The sequence below is a fragment of the Polypterus senegalus genome, chromosome 7, assembly GCF_016835505.1.
Source record: "Polypterus senegalus isolate Bchr_013 chromosome 7, ASM1683550v1, whole genome shotgun sequence".
Taxonomy (NCBI): Eukaryota; Metazoa; Chordata; class Cladistia; order Polypteriformes; family Polypteridae; genus Polypterus; species Polypterus senegalus.
The window spans coordinates 125,510,806-125,529,504 of NC_053160.1; the positions used below are offsets into that span (position 1 = coordinate 125,510,806).

The window sequence follows — 18,699 nt, forward strand, 5'->3', positions numbered from 1 at the left end:
TTATATTTTTGTCTGTCTTATTACATTTCCAAAAAATAAATCATTTATTATGATCAAACAGTTACTCAGTACTTGAGTAGTCTTTTCACCAAATACTTTTTTACTCTTACTTGAGTAATTTTTCGGATGAGTACTTTTTACTTCTACTTGAGTAATATTATTTTGAAGTAACGCTACTCTTACTTGAGTACAATTTTTGGCTACTCTACCCACCTCTGGTTATAGTATGCACTCTGGAACCCCTGGATGTAGAAGCAAATGAGAGAATTTAAAAAAGTTGAGTGTTATTGTGACTAATGCTGCACATTCCCTTTCTGACACACTAACAATGGGTACTTTCAGCCAACAAATTATTCAGCAGAAGTGTGTCAAGAAACACTACTGGGGAACCTTTATATCAACAGCAAAATATCTGCATAATGCCTCACTGTGACTGATAGCCAAATGAGAAGTTTTCTTTATTTTTATTTTTTTTTCTTTGTTCAGATCAAAGTGTGTGTGTATTTATTTATTTAAAGAGCTCCTGTAAAAAGCCAAATTTCCGGCAGGAGACTAATAAAGTTTTATCTATCTATCTATCTATCTATCTATCTATCTATCTATCTATCTATCTATCTATCTATCTATCTATCTATCTATCTATCTATCTATCTATCTATCTATCTATCTATCTATCTATCTATCTGTAAGTATGTCTGTCTGACAAATGGTAGAACTTCATATTACCATTGTTGGCTGAGATGCTAAAGGCTAATTTTTCTCTTGAAGTTTCTTTCAACAGAGTCCGAAAATATCCTTTATTCATATGCGTAATGGTTAACCAAGAAATATTGTTTCAGAAGGTTCATTCCATGTCTTCCACACTTTAGCTTAGTGGCAGAGAAGCGGTAATAGGCTTAATGTGAGAAAAACAGAAAAGGCAGGAGCTGCGTAAGTCACCTTTGGCCTGCTGTGACAACTGTTTACAACGTCTATTTTAAAGTCTTATTAATTCTTCATACAGGTCATCTTGCAGTTTTGCCAACATAATAGATTAATATCTCAGCCCCTACAAAGATAACATCAAGATTCAGGGAAAAATATAATTACCATCCAGATTATTACATTGTTATTATAATTGAGAGCTAATCAGAATAACAGAAAATTGCTGTGTTGCCAGGAAATTATGTTCTGGTTAAGGAAGTCTCATAGCGAGTAATATGCTTCCAAGTAACAAAAGTGTTCTGAATTTAAAAGTAGAATCGTCTACAGAATATAGTGTGGATTTTTTTTGTTTTTTATTTTAAGAGGGACTGTCATCCTGTCAAGATGTTTTCCACCTCTGTGCCCAATGCTGCCAGAGAGGCACCAGCTGCATGCAACCCTGAACTTGATAAAAAAAGCTAGTAAGCCTCCAAGTAAGAACAGCTTTCAGAATTGCAAAATAGAATACAACATGTTGTGCAGATTGCTTTTCTTTGAGATGGACTACTGTCCTGTCCAAGATTTGTTCCAGTTCTGTGCCTAGTGCTGCCAGATAGGCACCAGCTACATGTGACCCTGAAATGGATAAGCAAGTTAGAAAATTCTTGGATGAAATGTGGGTTATTTGTTAAAAAGTCAATAAAAATAGGTGAATAAAATTAAAACATAACTGTAAACATACCAGAAGAGCCATTTTTATAAATACAGTTTAAATAAGTATCCTTTCTTTGACAAAGAGATATAAGTATGACATTCTTGAGTTTGATATACTAGATTTAGTCCACTCCTTACAAAGTTTAATTGGACACAGTATTCTCTTTATAAAAACATTAATGGGGTAAAAATTGAAGACATCACTGAAAGTAAACAATAAAACAAACCTTAAAATCTTGTGTTTATGCTTTCTAGAACTTTTCTGAATTAAATGTGGACAAGCCTGAAGTAATGGTAAAATCCAAACTTGCTCTAGCTTACACTGAACAGCACTAATATAAAGTATCAATCTATCCATCCATTATCCAACCTGCTATATCCTAACTACATGGTTATGGGGGTCTGCTGGAGCCAATCCCAGCCAACACAGGACACAAGGCAGGAAACAAACCCAAAGGCAGGGCATGCGCACATACACACACATACACACCAAGCACACTTTAGGATCACCAGTGCACCTGACCTGCATGTCTTTGGACTGTGGGAGAAAACCAGAGTACCCGGAGGAAACCCATGCAGACGCGGGGAGAACATGCAAGCTCCACGCAGGGAAGACCTGGGAAGCGAATCTGGGTCTCCTAACTGTGAGTCAGCAGCGCTACCCACTGTGCCACCCCTCTATCTAGCTAATAAATTGATAAAAAGTTGTTTTTATATTTGACTAAGTGCATTACACTATTGCTTTTGTGGATTCCTCTATTGTAAAAATAATAAATACAGTGATATCAGTACATAAACTACTATTAGTATAACATACAGAAGAAATATAAAGCAGTCTACAGGGACCTTTATCTTCTTGTCATTGACGAGTATCTTTAGGAGTGGTTTGATACTTGTCTTCCATTATTGTGCAGAGTTTTATGTTGGGAGTGGCCATTCCATACATGGAGCTATTCAGTTCTGCTGATAATAGTGTTTATTGATGCTAGGCACAAGTACACCTACAGACTCACTGTTATGTTTTTCTTTTTTATGTTTTACAGCATTATTTCACAGTAATCTTCGGCCATGATGCTCAGAAGCCTCTGGAGCTCCGCACTGAGGAGGAGGCCGATTGTGATGAGTGGGTGGAAGCAATTCAACAAGCAAGGTACTTTGAGAATTCAGTCGGGGCGGGGGCGTCCGGGCAGCTTTACAAACCCACGTACACTTGCATTTCCCCTGCAGCTCTGCCAAGCTTACTTATTTTCAACCTTCTGCCTGCCGTTTACTGAGAGACCCCTTTCTTATTGTTCTTGTGCTCTTGGCTAGACCACACATTTTTCTTTAAGTGGAGAAGAAAAAAAGAATTGTAATTCCCAAATGTCCTGCTGGTTAATTTTACTCTGTTTCCCATGAATAAAAAATGTGAATCTAAGCTCAAAGACTAAAGTTGGCAAAGGGGTGGGAGGATCGCAATGCTTTTGACAATTTGCAGAAGATGGAGGACCTTTATTATGTAATACTGACTACTAAAGATGCGTGAGCTGTATTTTAGTTAAATAAAAATAAAATTAAGGTTTTTAACATTTTACTGAACAGCATTCCATTGTCCTTTCTTTTTCTTAGGATCAGTATTTATAGTCAGCATGCATCTCCATTTCAATTTTAAAGTGGTAATGTTGTATTGTGTTCACTAGTGCTGCTACCTCACTAGCAACAATTTCATTCAGTTTTGAAGGTGATAAGGAAAGCATGCTCCTTGAGTACGTATCTAGATGGAGGATTAGTTCTTTGTCATTTCCCAATACTTCTTACATTATTGTCCCATTCAGTCTTAAAGGTAGTTGGTAAATGAAGAAGTTTGTGGTAACATAAAATGTTTACCTGACCACTGCTGTAGCTTCAATCCTTCACAAGACAAGATCAGCTAACAGTCCATCTTCTTATCTGATTGGCTACATACCGTATCTCTAAACAGTTATCTGCTTATAGCTGTAGTTTATTTTTGTAAATGTATAAGCTGCCCACTGAGACTCCCTGAGAGCAACATCCTTTAACACACAATGCATGCAGTACAAACTTAGATTGATAAAACCTTAACACAGCAAAAATAACCAGGGAAATAGCAGAAAACACAAATCACAGTCATAATTCAGGCAAGAGTCAGAAAAAACAGAAAGGTTAAAACAAAGTTAAACATCAAAACCCATACCAAACTCATTGCGGTGGGCTGGCACCCTGCCTGGGGTTTGTTTCCTGCCTTGCACCCTGTGTTGGCTGGGATTGGCTCCAGCAGACCCCCATGACCCTGTAGTTAGGATATAGCAGGTTGGATAATGGATGGATGAATGGGTACCAAACTCATGATCAAAAGATATGTAACAAACTTTCCACAATATTCTTAGTTTTTCTTCCTGCTTATAAAGGATGTTATTATAGTAGGCGGCATGGTGGCGCGGTGGTAGCGCTGCTGCCTCGCAGTTAGGAGACCCGGGTTCGTTTCCTGGGTCCTCCCTGCGTGGAGTTTGCATGTTCTCCCCGTGTCTGCGTGGGTTTCCTCCCACAGTCCAAAGACATGCAGGTTAGGTGGATTGGCGATTCTAAATTGGCCCGTGTGTGTCCTGCGGTGAGTTGGCACCCGGGATTGGTTCCTGCCCTGTTTTGGCTGGGATTGGCTCCAGCAGACCCCTGTGTTCAGATTCAGCGTGTTGGAAAATTAATTAATGGATGGATGGTTATTGCTACACTGTAGATGTTTTTAAAAATATATAAAATCCTTAATACATTTTTTCTGAGATCTCATTATTTTCTGATATTTTGAATGTCAAGAAAACATTTGGGGTAATTTTTTTGGTTTATAGCAAGACATTATAATTGAGTACATTTTATTATTTGTGTATTCTTGTTTATCATGACATGTTTTTTGAGGTTCTTGTTATCAAGATACAACTCCCAGTTGCTAAGAGGTGTGCCCTATTTGACAGGCTGACACCAAAAATCTGACTTCAATTTATGTGTTTTTGGTTGCTAAATAATTAGCAATTCTATTTTTGACTTCAAGTTTAGTTAGTGTTCTGGTTTTAGCAAATGTTTATTTTGAATACCTGGTTAATGAATTTGCTTTGGTATTTCAACTTACAATGCATCTCCTGATCCCTTTTTATAGCTTGTTTTTGTAGCAAGGAATTATGCTTTTTAAAGCCTATGCTGCAAGGCAGCTGAACTGCTAGCTCTTTTGACAGACTTTTAAAGGAAAAAACATTTTGCTCTGTCTTTTCACTATGGAGAACAGTTATTTGTTTTAAAAAAGAATTGAATGCCCAAATACCAAACACAGCACTCTGTTAAATCGTATAGGTGGGAAATGATGACTCAACACACCATGTGACCTCCATATCATGTGACCAGTAACAGGCAAAACAACTGCAAACAATATGACCATGGCAAAATGGCAGTGCTGATGAACAAAGGAATATGCAAAACAGAGTTGTGGTGAAGTCAGTGTTATAATGATGAACATAATTTAATTGATTGATAAATTTAGCCGTTTCCGACTTTCAGCATGTCCCTGGGCCAGCTTTCTCTATGCCTTTCTGTCTTGAGCAGCATCTCTTAGCTACTGCAAACTCATGCCTGTTTCGTTTTTGATGATATTTATCCAATGTGTTCATTGTCATCCTGGTCTCTTTGTTCCTCTGACTTTTCCAAGAATGACTCCTTTTAGTAAACCACTTTCACACATCACATATCCAACATAAATCAGTCTTAGCTTAATGATCTTTTCTTCCAGAGTGATGTCTGTCTTGATGTGACTTGTAATTTTCAATGTCCGTGGTATGCAAAGCAGCATTCTGTAGTACCGTATTTCAAATGCATCGATCTTTCAACTATCCACAGATTTCAAAGCCCAGCTTTCACAGCCATACATAGCAACAGGGAACACAAATGTGTATAAAACTGTGCATTCAGTTGCAAGACTGACATCTTTGCTTTTCTTGTTCTGCTTATCATTGCACTTTGACCAAAGGCTAGGCATCGTTTAACTTTGGGCTCTGATTTGCCATATCAATCAGTTTTGGATCCTAGGAAAATAAATTAATTTGATTCCTTCATCATTGATCATCATTTACGAGGGATGCTCAAAAAGTTTCCGCACTTTTATATTTTCATTGAAAACGGAGAAGACACAAGGTGTAGTAATTGGGCATTAAAAAGTAGGTACGGCCCTGGGAAAATTGCATCGCAACCGAAGGTGACTATGTAGAAAGTGATGTAATTTATTTTTGGAATTCTTAATAAATAGAGTTAAAAAAAGTGCTGAAACGTTTTGATCATTCCTCGTACATACTGCTCCATCTGCTGCTGTCATGATTTTGCTGTTTTTGACACTCAGGTGCAAGCCCTATGTTGTACTCTCATTGTCACCTTGCTTGATCAGCTGTTTAAGGTCTTTCTAGTTTTCCGCAGGCTTGGTGGTGTCATTCACGTATTGCAGATTGTTGACATTATGGCCAATTTTTTACACCAAATTTCAATTGATCAAGGTCCAGTAATAAAGCAGTCTAAACATTCTTTGAATAATTCTAAAAATAGCTTTGATAAAATCCCAATGTACAAAAATCTTAATTCATAGCACACTGCAGCTATGGCACCAAATCTTCGGTCAATCCTGAAATATTCACTCAGGTCGGCTGCAGAAGGGCTCTCAAAATGTATTCTTTTGAACACAAAATCACTAGTAAATCATTAGTTATTAATTACTAGAACACAAGCCAAGGCATACAGAGATATTGCTTTCAAACACTAACCACTTTTGTATATTTCCATTGCCTTCTGATTCTTTCTGTAGCCTGAAAATACAAGTATTTGAAACCCCATAGTAAATTTGGATGTTACGTAATATCATTCCACCCTCATTTTAATATCTTTGAAGAGTCATTTTTCAAATATAAGGTTTTTAGGTGTGGCACAAGAATGAACTCACAACTGAGTATGTGTTTTAATTAAGAATTTTTAATATATAGGAAAGATCTGAAAGAGAAAAAAGATCTTTCAAAGAATATTGAACTGATATCCTAGCATGTTCAGGTGGATGTACTGATTTTCTTTTAATTTTGAAGGAAAGCACCAGGAAATGAAAGGACCAAACTATGTAAGCAGAAATAAAGTCTAATTTATGAGCAGGAGCTTACTGTAACTACCAAGCACTGCAAACAACACCAAAGCAAACATCAAAGCCAGGTCACAAACCATAGTCATAATTGAAGAAAGAAGCAAAATTCCTAATGGTATCCCTAACTACACTTATCACGTATTTTGCTTAGAATTCTTTTTCTGCAAGGTTGATCCAATGCTTGGTTAATGAATAGCCATGTGCGGCCATTTTTATACGCTTGCTGTGTTACATGATCAGCAACAATGATGGAATCATCAACAAAATGGCTGCGACCATGCAAAGATACAGTAAATAAAAATGGTGTTGCTATAAAAATGGTAAAACTTATAAATAAATCAATGACACTACAAATTCCACAACATGAAACAACTTGTGTTATAAAAGGTAGGGCTATTATTTTAAACACTATTCCAGAACATTTATTATATAGCACATTTTTATAAAAATGTGTAGCTCAAACCATTTTACAAATAATAAAAAAAAATACAGTGAAAAAAAACAAATTCTAAGTCTTTTGGAGTCCCCCGCAACGGGACGACACGCCAAAGAGTGTCCCAAAGTGTGATTGCTGCATTTATGGAAGATAGCCTATCGGCTGTCCTGGCTCCCGGAGTTGGAGCAGTTCACTGCAAAATCAAATCCAACAGGATCGAAGTTGCACTATGAGCACCTGCTGTTGATGGGTGATACAAGGAACATTGTAAATGCAGGGAACAGTATTACTTGTCCGCTAACCTGGCCATGACCCTGTCTGACTGCTGTGTCTGTGTATAGGAGAATGGCAGATCACGCTACAATAAATAACCCTTCTGTTCATGTTTCAAGCTGAATAGAGATGGTTTTGCTAAAGTACTGATACTCAGCCTCGTGTTTTGGGGTACAAAACAGGGACTCACATGTCACAACAGAAAATTTTAAAGTGAATGTTATTTGACAAAAAGATTTGTTTTTCTGTTGATATCTTTTGCAGGGTGCATATATGGCTAAAACCAAGTCAATAGTAAGAGAGCTGAATAATGACAAACACAAGTCCCAAAAAGTGAGCTTCATAATAATAGAGCATATCATTATTCAAGTCTTGGATGTTTTGAATTTTGATAAAAACTGATGAGGCTTGCAATTAATCATCATGCATTGATATGTACGTAACAAGGCACTGTGTTGAAAAATGCACATATTGCAATCTTGTGATGCCCTGGGTTGACTGCAGCCTGACATCATCTGTTTGTTGGGACCTCAATAGTTGTGAAAGAGTGACTAATGCAATGAGGACACACAAACAACAATGTTGTTGCCATGAAAGTTGCATTGTGCTGTTTATTCCTCACAAATAAGGCAGTGTCCAAATAAAGTGCTGGTCATCTTCAATAAATAAATAACCAATAAATAATCCATAAGAACAGTGCTCATTGTGGGAGATAAAAATCAATAAATCCAAAACAACAATAAAATCAAGAATAAAACCACAAAGTTAAAACTGTGTCATCTTTTCTATTCATCTGTGAGCCTAATTTGTCTCTAACTTGCCTCATCCACCCACCCACTGAGGCTGAGACACCAGCAAGTGTGGTTATCCTTCCATTGGCTTCCATCCCAGCCATCTCAGCTGGTCATGTCTGTAAGGCCCAAAGCCAGACTCTTTCATACCACCACTATCCCTTGGCACCAGTAGGACAATCCTCGATCACTTAGCAGCCGTGACTCAACCCTGGAGCACAATTCCTCTCGCTCACTGTGGGTCCTACCAATCACCAAGCCTCCTGTCCACCGCACCACCTCACACTCCCTGTCTTAACATCTTGTTCTTACCAATCTTTGATACTCGTGGGGTTGCACATGCTTTGCCTAACGATCTGAAAATTGGAAATTGGCTGAGATTATTGTGTTTGCACGTGAATACAAATTCAGCCAATTTCCCCATTAAATACCTTGCAGTAGCCTAGCATTGCAGTAGCACGCACTCCCAACCACCAAGCCTAAGCCACACTGTTTTTATTTAAAAATACGTCTCTATGGACCACTATATTGCTTTACCACAAATCTCTGTATGTGCTACTGTAGTAATCATATGCAATATGCAGGATAAATAAACAATTTTGAAGAACAAGTCAGGAAACTTGTATTTGATATTTGCTGCTATTTCTAAAACAACCAACCCAATGACACTGACAAGCAATGTTTCTTCTGAAACATGCTTTTATTAATAACTGTAGCATTACATATCTTTAATATATACTGTATATTTTTTGCATTTTCTGTTATCCTGACATGTACTGTAGATTCTGTTTATGAGATTTATGTTTCATTTATACTTTGTGTGAAAGAGTTCACTTTTATTCTAACCTTGATTTTCTTGTTTATGCAACACTGTCGGTACATATCTCATTACCATGGTAGTTGTGTTTGTGATTTCATAGAAATGACATTACATTAATATGTTCTTTCTATCAGTGAATACTCTACATATTGATTCTCTTTAGTATAATTAGCTTTTTATTCAAGTAGGCCCTAGCACTTTAATTCTTATTGTTTATTTAGATTTGATCTTCTGATTTTTGACCCGACTATAACCAGGCTAATCAAGTATCTCCTGGCCCTGTTCTCACAATAATTTTTAGACTCTCTACATGTCTCATAACAATTTGATATATTAGATTAGAAAAAACTTTAACTGATGATGAAATTCACATGCATACAGCTGGAGAAACATAAAAAACAACAAATACAGATTCACAGGACAGATAATACAGTCAATCAATCAATAAATAAATACATAAATAAATTAATCAAAACTTAACATGTACATCCAGTGGAAGCACTGAATTGGTTGATAGTAGTGGGAAGAAAAGACCCCCAGAGGCACTTCTCTGTCACACCTTCACCAGTGCCGTTAGGTCAGCTGCAGGGTCGTCAGCTGGAAACCACCATTCATGGATGTTTAGTCCCCTAAACCAGTACATCTCCCAGCGAGGGGGCCAGTGGCATCCTGGGGATATCTCCCTGCCTCCCCCTGCAGCGGCCTTCACTGGGGTGTTGACCCCAAACCAATAGCTTTCCTCTGCAGCCAAAGCCAGTAGCTCCCTTTCTCTGCTTCCTCTCCCTGTGCCTTTATAGCTTTCCTTAAGCTCGAGCCTGCCACTCACACACCATGTAACACTTGAACTGTCGCTTTGCCAACAAAGCCCTGACAACCGACCTCCATGTGGTAAACATTGGCTTTCCAGTCAGCATATTGGCACTCCATTGCCAGCTCGATATACCTGAAGTACACCCTTTCATGGGCTGCTATCATACCCACATCCCAAGGGATTGTTACTTCGATGATTAAGACCCTCTTCTCCACCACAGACCAACAATGTTTGGCCAGAGAATAGTTATTGCAACCTCTCTTGGGAAGGCCAACTGTTTCCTGAGATCAGCCAACATCTGCCACTCTTTGCCAGGTGTAAGCATGCTAACCAACTTCTGCGTGTGAGGTTGATACATACTGTTGCTGGTGTGCAGTTTTCTGCCCCTACAGCTCTCCAGGATCTCAGCCAGCTTTGCCAGGTGCCACCTGAAGCTTCCCTGGGTCAAAACCACCTTACAACCTGACAATATGTGCTGGAGGCTCACCTTGAAACTCCCACAGAAGAAACAGCCTACCCCCTCACCATACAACTGTGTGAGGTTCTGAGGGCATGGCAGGGTATCGTAGGTTGCCCTCGACAGGAAGCTAAGTCTAGATTGTGGTGTCCTTCAGATGTCTGCCCAGGTGATGTGTCGTTTAATGGTAGCTCCCCATCTCGTCCAAGCTCCTTGGCTGCCCTGGGATATTGCTTTCACATGGAAGCACTTCTGCTCCTGCCTGGTGACTTTGTCTAACACCATGATCTTCTGTTGTTTCTTGGTGGCTTTGGACTAGAACTGCTGCACTGCTTCCCAGCCCAGACCAGCATTGGAATGAGCCTATAGTTAAATGTGCTTCATGAGAGTGGCTCCTGGAGGAGATAGATGGGATTTTTCAATGACCAATAAAGGAAACATTCCATTTTTTTTACAGTGTCTCACAAAATGGAGCTTTTCTACAATTTAAAGTTGAAGATTTCCCCTTTCTATTGGGCATTAGATTAGAAACAAAGAACCTATTAAAGGCATCTAATTAAACGTTTTAGTGGAAAAAGAATAATAAATATATCCAACAAACGCCTTCTATAGATTTCTTGAACAATTACCTCTAAGTTTTCATGCAGTTGTAATTAATGTTTATTTGTGACAAATTATAGATGTTCTAATGTCTGTACTGTCTTAACTTATGGGCACGTATAATGTAGCACAGCCAAAATGTTGAACTGGGAATTTTCTTAGTTCTGTATGTGAAAAGGCTTAGGAGTCATAGGATTTTGAAATGGTCAGTCATCATGTATAAGAAGACTGAAACATAATGGAGATGTTGCCTGGTCTTGCAGGTACTATGAAACCAGTTAGTAGCTGTAATGAAGTAAAACAAATTCTTGTAATTTCAGCCTGAAGAGGAAAGTAAAAAGGTACATAATTGTTAAAAATGTAATTTTGAATAAAAGATGAAATAGAAAAGCCAAAGAGTTTTTCACAGCAAATATGCTATGTTTGCTGTTGGCCTTGTTAGCTGAATATTTGCCTGAAAATTTGCTGTGGGACCAGCTTTGGTAAACATGCTTTTTTTACAAGCATCCTATGATGCTTTTGTCATTCAAGTAACGATGGCACAGTGTTTAGCACTAGTTGGCAGATGCTTCCCTATCTTTTAGGGACACTTAAAACTAGTTCAGATCCTCTTTCCCTATTGAATTCAATTAATTTTGTGGAGCTCTACAATGCTCAGGAACATTTCCGTGATTTCGCCAAACTCATGCCAAAGCAAAATATGCAGGGTTTGCTCATTATTATTAGGCCCCAAGAAATGGAGCTTGAGAAGAAATGATACAAAAGTACAGCCCAATAAGTGGCAAAAAAGAATCAATAGAGTAACACAAGAAAAAAAATAAAACTTTTTCTTAATTCTCAAAATGTATTCATTGCACTGAGAGCCACCACAGCTACCATACTGTTTGAGGTATTGTCTTCAGAAAAAAGGAACTGTTTCCATTAAGCATTACTGTGACTAATCTGCCTGTTTCCCATTTGTGTTATGACATCTGGCCTATCTGTGCTGCAATTCTCTGCTGCATCTACTGACGACATGTTTAGATAAAAAGCAAGTTTGTGACTATAAGCTGATGCTTAAAATTTACATTGTGGCCTTCTTCTGTTTTGTTTTGCTTTTCTGATAATTGGCAATGGATTGTGTTGGTTTTTTTTTAGTACATTCCTGACTCTTCCTTTATGGCTGCCTTCGCTTCTCTGCTAACCTCAAAGCTAGATTTCTGTTTTCACTATTTCTGCCTCTCTGATCCTGGCTCATGTTTGTCTGGTTGCCATTTTTTAAATCACTTAACTTGTCTTGATCATCAGCTTTTATAATTCCTGTAATTTAATTATTTTAGACCTGAAATGTATTTATGACAAAAGACCCAGTACACAACTACCATTATAAGTGATGGTTAAAGTGCAAAAAGAGTTACTTGACTCATAGGATAACAGCCTTTCTTTAATCATTTCTGTCTGTTTGGAGAGAATCAGAATTAAAAATTACTAATTGATTCCACCATTTATATATACCTTTATAATATATCTTAACACCTAATTTTGGACGATTTCTTACTTTACTTATGTAACAGGCCTTAATAAATGAGTGTAACTTTTACACTTTCCCTATTAATTAAAACTGGGCACAAGAAATGCAAGACTGGAAACCAATATATAGGTGAAAATGTGGTGAAACAAAAGAAGACTTGTAAGCACACCAGAGTGAAGAAGACTACAACAGGACTGTAACTAAAAATCTGATTGTGGAAAGTCAGAAGTCATCGCATGAGTGAGCAAAATGCAGGTGAAATAAATAACATAATCCTGTTCAAGGTGGTAGGGGGCCAGAGGTTATCCCAGGGGCACAAGGCAGGAAACAGCCCGGGACATGGTACTGGTCCATCTCAGGGAACACTCACACATTTACCAACAAGATAAAACAGGCAGAATGTTAAAACTCTAAAGTGAAAGCTGAGTGATTGCCGAACAACATTTTAATTAAGTGCAAACCAGGTGAAAATGGCACATACTACAGAGTAGGTCTTTAATAAGTAATGATAAATACTTGGCTAAGGCGATGTATGCAGTATGACAGTATGCAAGTTGTGCATGATGTTGATTTACTGCTGGCAAAAGAAAAAAAAAAAAAAAGACTATATTAACAGTACAATACAAAGAGGCTCAGCATTGAATCGTGTGTGCAATTTAGCAGTTGGGATAACCGCAAAAGCAAATATAAAAACTTTTTTGATATTTCTTTTTTATTTCAAAACATAAATCAACAGGACATTATATAGATTAATAGTGGTATCAAATTGGCAAGATTCTATATGTAACATAATAGGCAGCTTTATTTCTAAGTTGTGACCACTGTGAGAGCACATAGTCTCTTACTTCCAATTTAGTAACTGAGGTTATCATGGGGGGTTAGTGATGTACCCAAGATTAATTGTACTCTTTTCATAGAATACAATCCATAGGTTTCTATCATGCTTTAGTTTAAGAAAGAAAATATATATATACTGTCACAAGAACGAGACATGGACAGATAAAGGTTTGGGGCAGCCACCCGTATAATGTGGTATCCTGGCTGCAAAAGTCGTTTTAACAAATAATCAGCACTGAAGTGCATTCAACTGAGTCCAAAACAAGACTGAGGAAACAAAGGAAAAGGGGCAGGTTTTAAAGGGGGAGACAGGAAGTGAGGTCATATGGATCCAGCACGTGGTCTTCCACCATTGGTTCATAGCCGGACGTGACATCAGAGGGACTGGAGCTGCTGTGGCCGACTTCCATTGGCTCAGTCCCGGAAGTGATGTCAGGAGAGCCAGGTGAAATCCCTCGGGAATGGTCTACAGGCAAGGGAGAAAAAGAGTCAGTGCACTCTGCCACACCCCGGCATACCTCCGAACTGCCTTCACTCAAGCCCTTTAGCTGCCTCCCATGCGCACATGTGTGACAATACATAATATAGTGATAGTTTTGCTTGCATTTCTCATCCAACAATCCTATTTTAAAGATTGTAGGGGTTCCTATAGGCTTATGTATGCTAAAATATATTACTCATTTTTAACAGCATCTTGAATATGAGAAGAGGGATCTCTGTTTCATCTACTATAAGCTGCTGCAGGTTCTTCTGGTCACCATACTGGAAAAAAGGAAAAAAAACCTTAGCATCCGAGTATATGGAGTCTCTGGACTAAAGAGCATGTTCTTCTCTGACAAGCCTAGAGAAATAAATGCCTTTAGTGCTGAAGAGAGGAGACTGCATAGCAACCTGTCCCAGATATTCTCAAAGGCTTTAGGAAAGCTGATCCATCAGGCCTTTTCAGCTACCTAATGAATTCTCATTAACGACACTGACGGAAACCAAGGAGAAGTGCCTTCAAGACAGAAACCAAGAAGCACTTCTTTACAAAAAGAGCTGTGTAAATCAAGAACACATAGTTAGGTCATGTTCCTAAAGTAAAGAATTTTAAAGCATTTATAAAATATCAAGGAAAACTATAAAGACAACTCTAAACTTACAGAACAAATCCAGCTTAATGGACTGAGTGAGTTCTGATTGGTAAAAAGTGTTCATATGTTTTTTGCTTAGTTGATTTATAAAAGAAATTAAATACAAATAAAATGAGCAAATTAGTAAAATTTTGTGAATAAACAGTCATTTTACTTGATTGCACCTATCGAGTAGTAGGCAACATGTTTACCTTATACTTAGGCTGTCTTAATTTTATGGTACCAAAATGATATTTTTCAATTTATATAGACCCAAATATCCAATTGTAGGTATAAAATAATCCCTCAGGTGTGACGCACAGTGCTTCTAAAATACACTATGTGTGAGTCCATATATCAAAATTAATAAAATGGTGAAGAAGTGTAAATCCCACAAGAAGTTATTACAAGTCTGGATAAAAGTGCAGTGCTGGTGAAGTGAAGAAGGTGTGAAGGGAGGTAGGGTTAGTGGGAGAAGGGGTGTCAAGTCTAAAATTGAAAACATGTCCTTTATATGATACATTCTTCTGTCACGTCTGTTTAGGTGATTTTGTGTAAATTAGACTGAGATGAGCAATTGAAGTGAATATATTACAATTATCGTTCTGTATAATATGTTAGTTCTGTATAGAGAATTTTTTACTACAATGCAATGAAACTGTGGGGACACAGAATGACATTTTTGTCTTGAAAAAAATGAGTATAGAAGATTAACAATGCTGTGTTTCAAGGGCATATCAGTATCTGAGCCAGACAGGGATTTCACTTGTTAAGCACTGCCAGACTGGACAGCTTGCAGAAGGAGATTAAGGGCAAAAACCTCTTATAAAAAGACAAATGTGGAGTGTGTGTCTCTGCTTCATATACCAGCATAGTCTCTAAACTAAACAGTTTTATGGCATACTCTCTGAAATTGCAACACACCACCTTAGAGTATAGTGGCTGTTGCAATACTAACCTATATATGCAACACAGTACATAACTCATGAAAATAAGCAGCATGTTCCTATCTATTGCACATACACATTACAAAAATGTATCCAAGGTAAATGGGTCCCCTGCTGGCAAAAGAAAATATAACCACTATTTAATACATCACTATGTTTTATGCAGTAATATGTGGATTTTATTTGCTTTATTGATACATAGACTTTATCTTGCATTTATGTTTTCCTATGAAAGTGTCTTAACTTGTACTAAAACAAGTACTGTATACTGCTTCATGCAGATGATATTTATTCTGTGAGACAAAGCCTCTTTCAAAATACACACAAACCTGTGACAAACTAAAAATCAAGAAGAGCGCCAGATTTTTATATAACCAAGAACCAAAGATATTCTTTTTAAAGAAAGAAATAAATTGAAGAAAAGGCAAATGAGAGCAACTAAATCATTTATTTCACTCATTTTTGTAAATAATATTTGAATAAAATGGTAATAAAAAGGAACAAACATGTCATCCATCGTCTGACTCTACTGTATATTTTAATACTGGACTGTTATTCAAAAATTTCCACCCAGTCTTTGAGATCTTTTCTTTTCTGAAGAACCAAGAGCAACAGATAAAAAAACTTTCTTCCAATGATGATAATGACAATTATACTCTGTTTTTTTGGCAGGTTGCATATTGCAAATTTAAACCAACATTAAAATTCAAGTGCTATTTTTTCTAATGTTCAAGTGGTTTATCCTTGACAAATACAGTAAATGGATGTCTAGTATAATTTTGGTATTTTTACCTCTCCTTTGAGTCTCTCTTGTGTACTTTATTTTTAGTAAATACTTGATTTTCAGATCTTGTGGCTCAATTAACATTTTTCCAAGCACCACCAGGGTACACTGTCATGTTGTAACATAATTAAATTTAGAAAGCATACAGTACCTGTTTGTATTATTCAAAATTCCTGTGTCCAGAAATAATTATTTGTACTAGGTATTAATTATCATACATTAAAAATAATCAGAATTATGGCCTGTGGTGTTTGGGAGTTGATCCTGAAAACACTAATAACATATAAAATGCAAAACAGCTATTTGTAACAGCTAAATGTTGTTGTTATTTATTAGCCAAAATAAATACTCCAATGTAGTTGGACAATGAAGGAGCAAAAAATAAGACAATAACAACAAACATATTCTCCATCAACATCTTCCGGACCAATGAACAGAATCTTTCCTGGGGTCACAAATATGTTGTAGAACTCCTGTAAACATTTTCTGAAAGCTTCCCTGTTGTCATCCAGAATTCCACTCTACAATAAAAGAGCTCAGCAATCCTAGAGTGGATATACAGTATATGGTGGGAGTCCATCAGTACAATAAGACACCCTGCTTCCTTATACTGGCCCACAGGACTAACTTTCTTTTATCCACAGTCTCCATATTTATATTCTTCCATTTTAATTGCGGTTGTTAAATTATGTGTGTTTCATATGTATATTTTGACTTAGTTTATTGTTGTTTTTAGGTGCAGGAATATATTTTTGTAGTCTTTTTTTTATTCAACATATATTTTTTTTTTATAGTTTATGTGACGTTCATAGTTACATCACGTGACCAAGTCTGTCATATTGCTAATGCCATGGGAAGTGATGCTATAAATAGCATAGCAATCCCTTTGGTACATACACTTTTGTTCTTCACAACTCTTAATGAAAGTTACTATCAAAATAATTAAGCCCTAGCAACAGGTTTTTGAACTCTTTTTACTCTTTGGCTTTGTTTCTGGTTTTGTCCTTTTGTCTTGTTCATTTAACCTTATATTCTTTCCGGTTACAACCTCTACCCGATCTTGGCTAAAATTTTTGGTCGATGCTTTTGATCTTCTGGTCCTTGCCTCACTTGCAATAATCTTGAAAGTCTAGGGGTCATGTACAGTAACACTCGCAGATTCAGATGTGCTGTAGAATCCATCCTCACAGGATTGATTACATCCTGGTACATCAGCTGCTCAGTTCAGGTTTGCAGAGCTCTGCAGCATGTGGTGAAAACAGCACAGCAGATCATGGGCACACAGCTTCATGTGATCCATGACATCTGCATCACACAATGTCTTAGGAAGGTAAACAGTATCAGGTAGAACTCCATCCATCCTACACTGCCACTTTTCACCTTCCTCCCCATCTGGGAAGCATCTAAAGTCCATCTAAACATGCACCTCCAGATTCAAGAACAGTTTTTACCCAACTGTAATTAGACTTATGAACAATCAGTATTCTTGTCACCTCCACTGCTACTACTACTTTTAACTTGCACATTCACTTGATGTCACTATTTTTTATTATTTCTAAAATTTATTTTGCCTTTGGTGTTTGTTTCCTGCCTGTGGAGGCACATACAAGTAAGCATTTTATTGTACACGGTACTTGTACACATGATAATAAAGAATTGAATTGAACTGATTAAGAGATTCAAGGGAGAGCAAGGAACTTTAATGTCAAATGGTAAATTAAAAAGGCAGGTGGCCACTCTAGAAATGTAGAGGAATCTACCAGTGGGACCTAGAAAACCCAAAATGCAGAAGAGATCGGTAAAAATCATTGAGTATCAATTTGGTGAGTGTAGTCTCTTAATAATTTTTAACTGTGTTTATTGACAACTATGGTTCCTACAGTAAGGTAGGACTTCACAATATATATATTTTTCCAGTTATTATCCATCCTAATGAGGGAAAGGTTTTGAGATTAGACTTCTATAAGTGAAACAAATTTACAGAATGACCTATGCAGAAAATAAAAATAAGCATGAAATTGCTTCCTAAATTATCGTCAGTAGTCTCCTTCCACTCCAAAAAAGCAAAGGATGATTAGAATGTGAAAATGCTCTGGGTCCCCAAAGTGGGCTGAAGGTGCAGGAAAAAAATGTGAAGCAACAGTGGAAGATGGAACAGATTATAGAGAAAACACAACCTTATTTTAAAACAAGGGATAAAATAATTTAAATGTCTATCACACAGAAAAAGAAAAAAATGAATCATTTATAGCACTTTAAGAGTGAGAAAGAAAAATGGTTGGGACAGAAAGTGGATTGAGGAGCTTCCTACAGAAGCTTGTTAAAGGAATAGGCAGATAGATTGATATACACATACCAGAATGAACAAAAAAGAAAGAAAATTAAAAAGAAAGAAACATGTCTGACTTGGCAGTTACAGTCACAGTGAGGCATTATGCAGATATATTGCTGTTGGTATAAAGGAGCCCCAGTAGCATTTCTTGACACACTTTTGCTGAATAATTCATTAGCTGAAAGTACTGGATGTGCAGCATTGTACATTGTATAAT

At 37.2% G+C, this 18,699-nt stretch overlaps 1 protein-coding gene across 3 annotated transcripts in view; it reads left to right on the forward strand.

Moving 5' to 3' along the window:
* Window positions 1–18,699, forward strand: part of rasgrf2b (Ras protein-specific guanine nucleotide-releasing factor 2b) — a 536,042-nt gene that overhangs the window by 221,904 nt on the left and 295,439 nt on the right. For all 3 annotated transcript variants that reach the window (XM_039759265.1, XM_039759267.1, XM_039759266.1), the window contains exon 2: window positions 2,661–2,767. In XM_039759265.1, coding sequence (XP_039615199.1) covers window positions 2,661–2,767 — 107 coding nt within the window. The remainder of the gene's footprint in view (window positions 1–2,660; window positions 2,768–18,699) is intronic.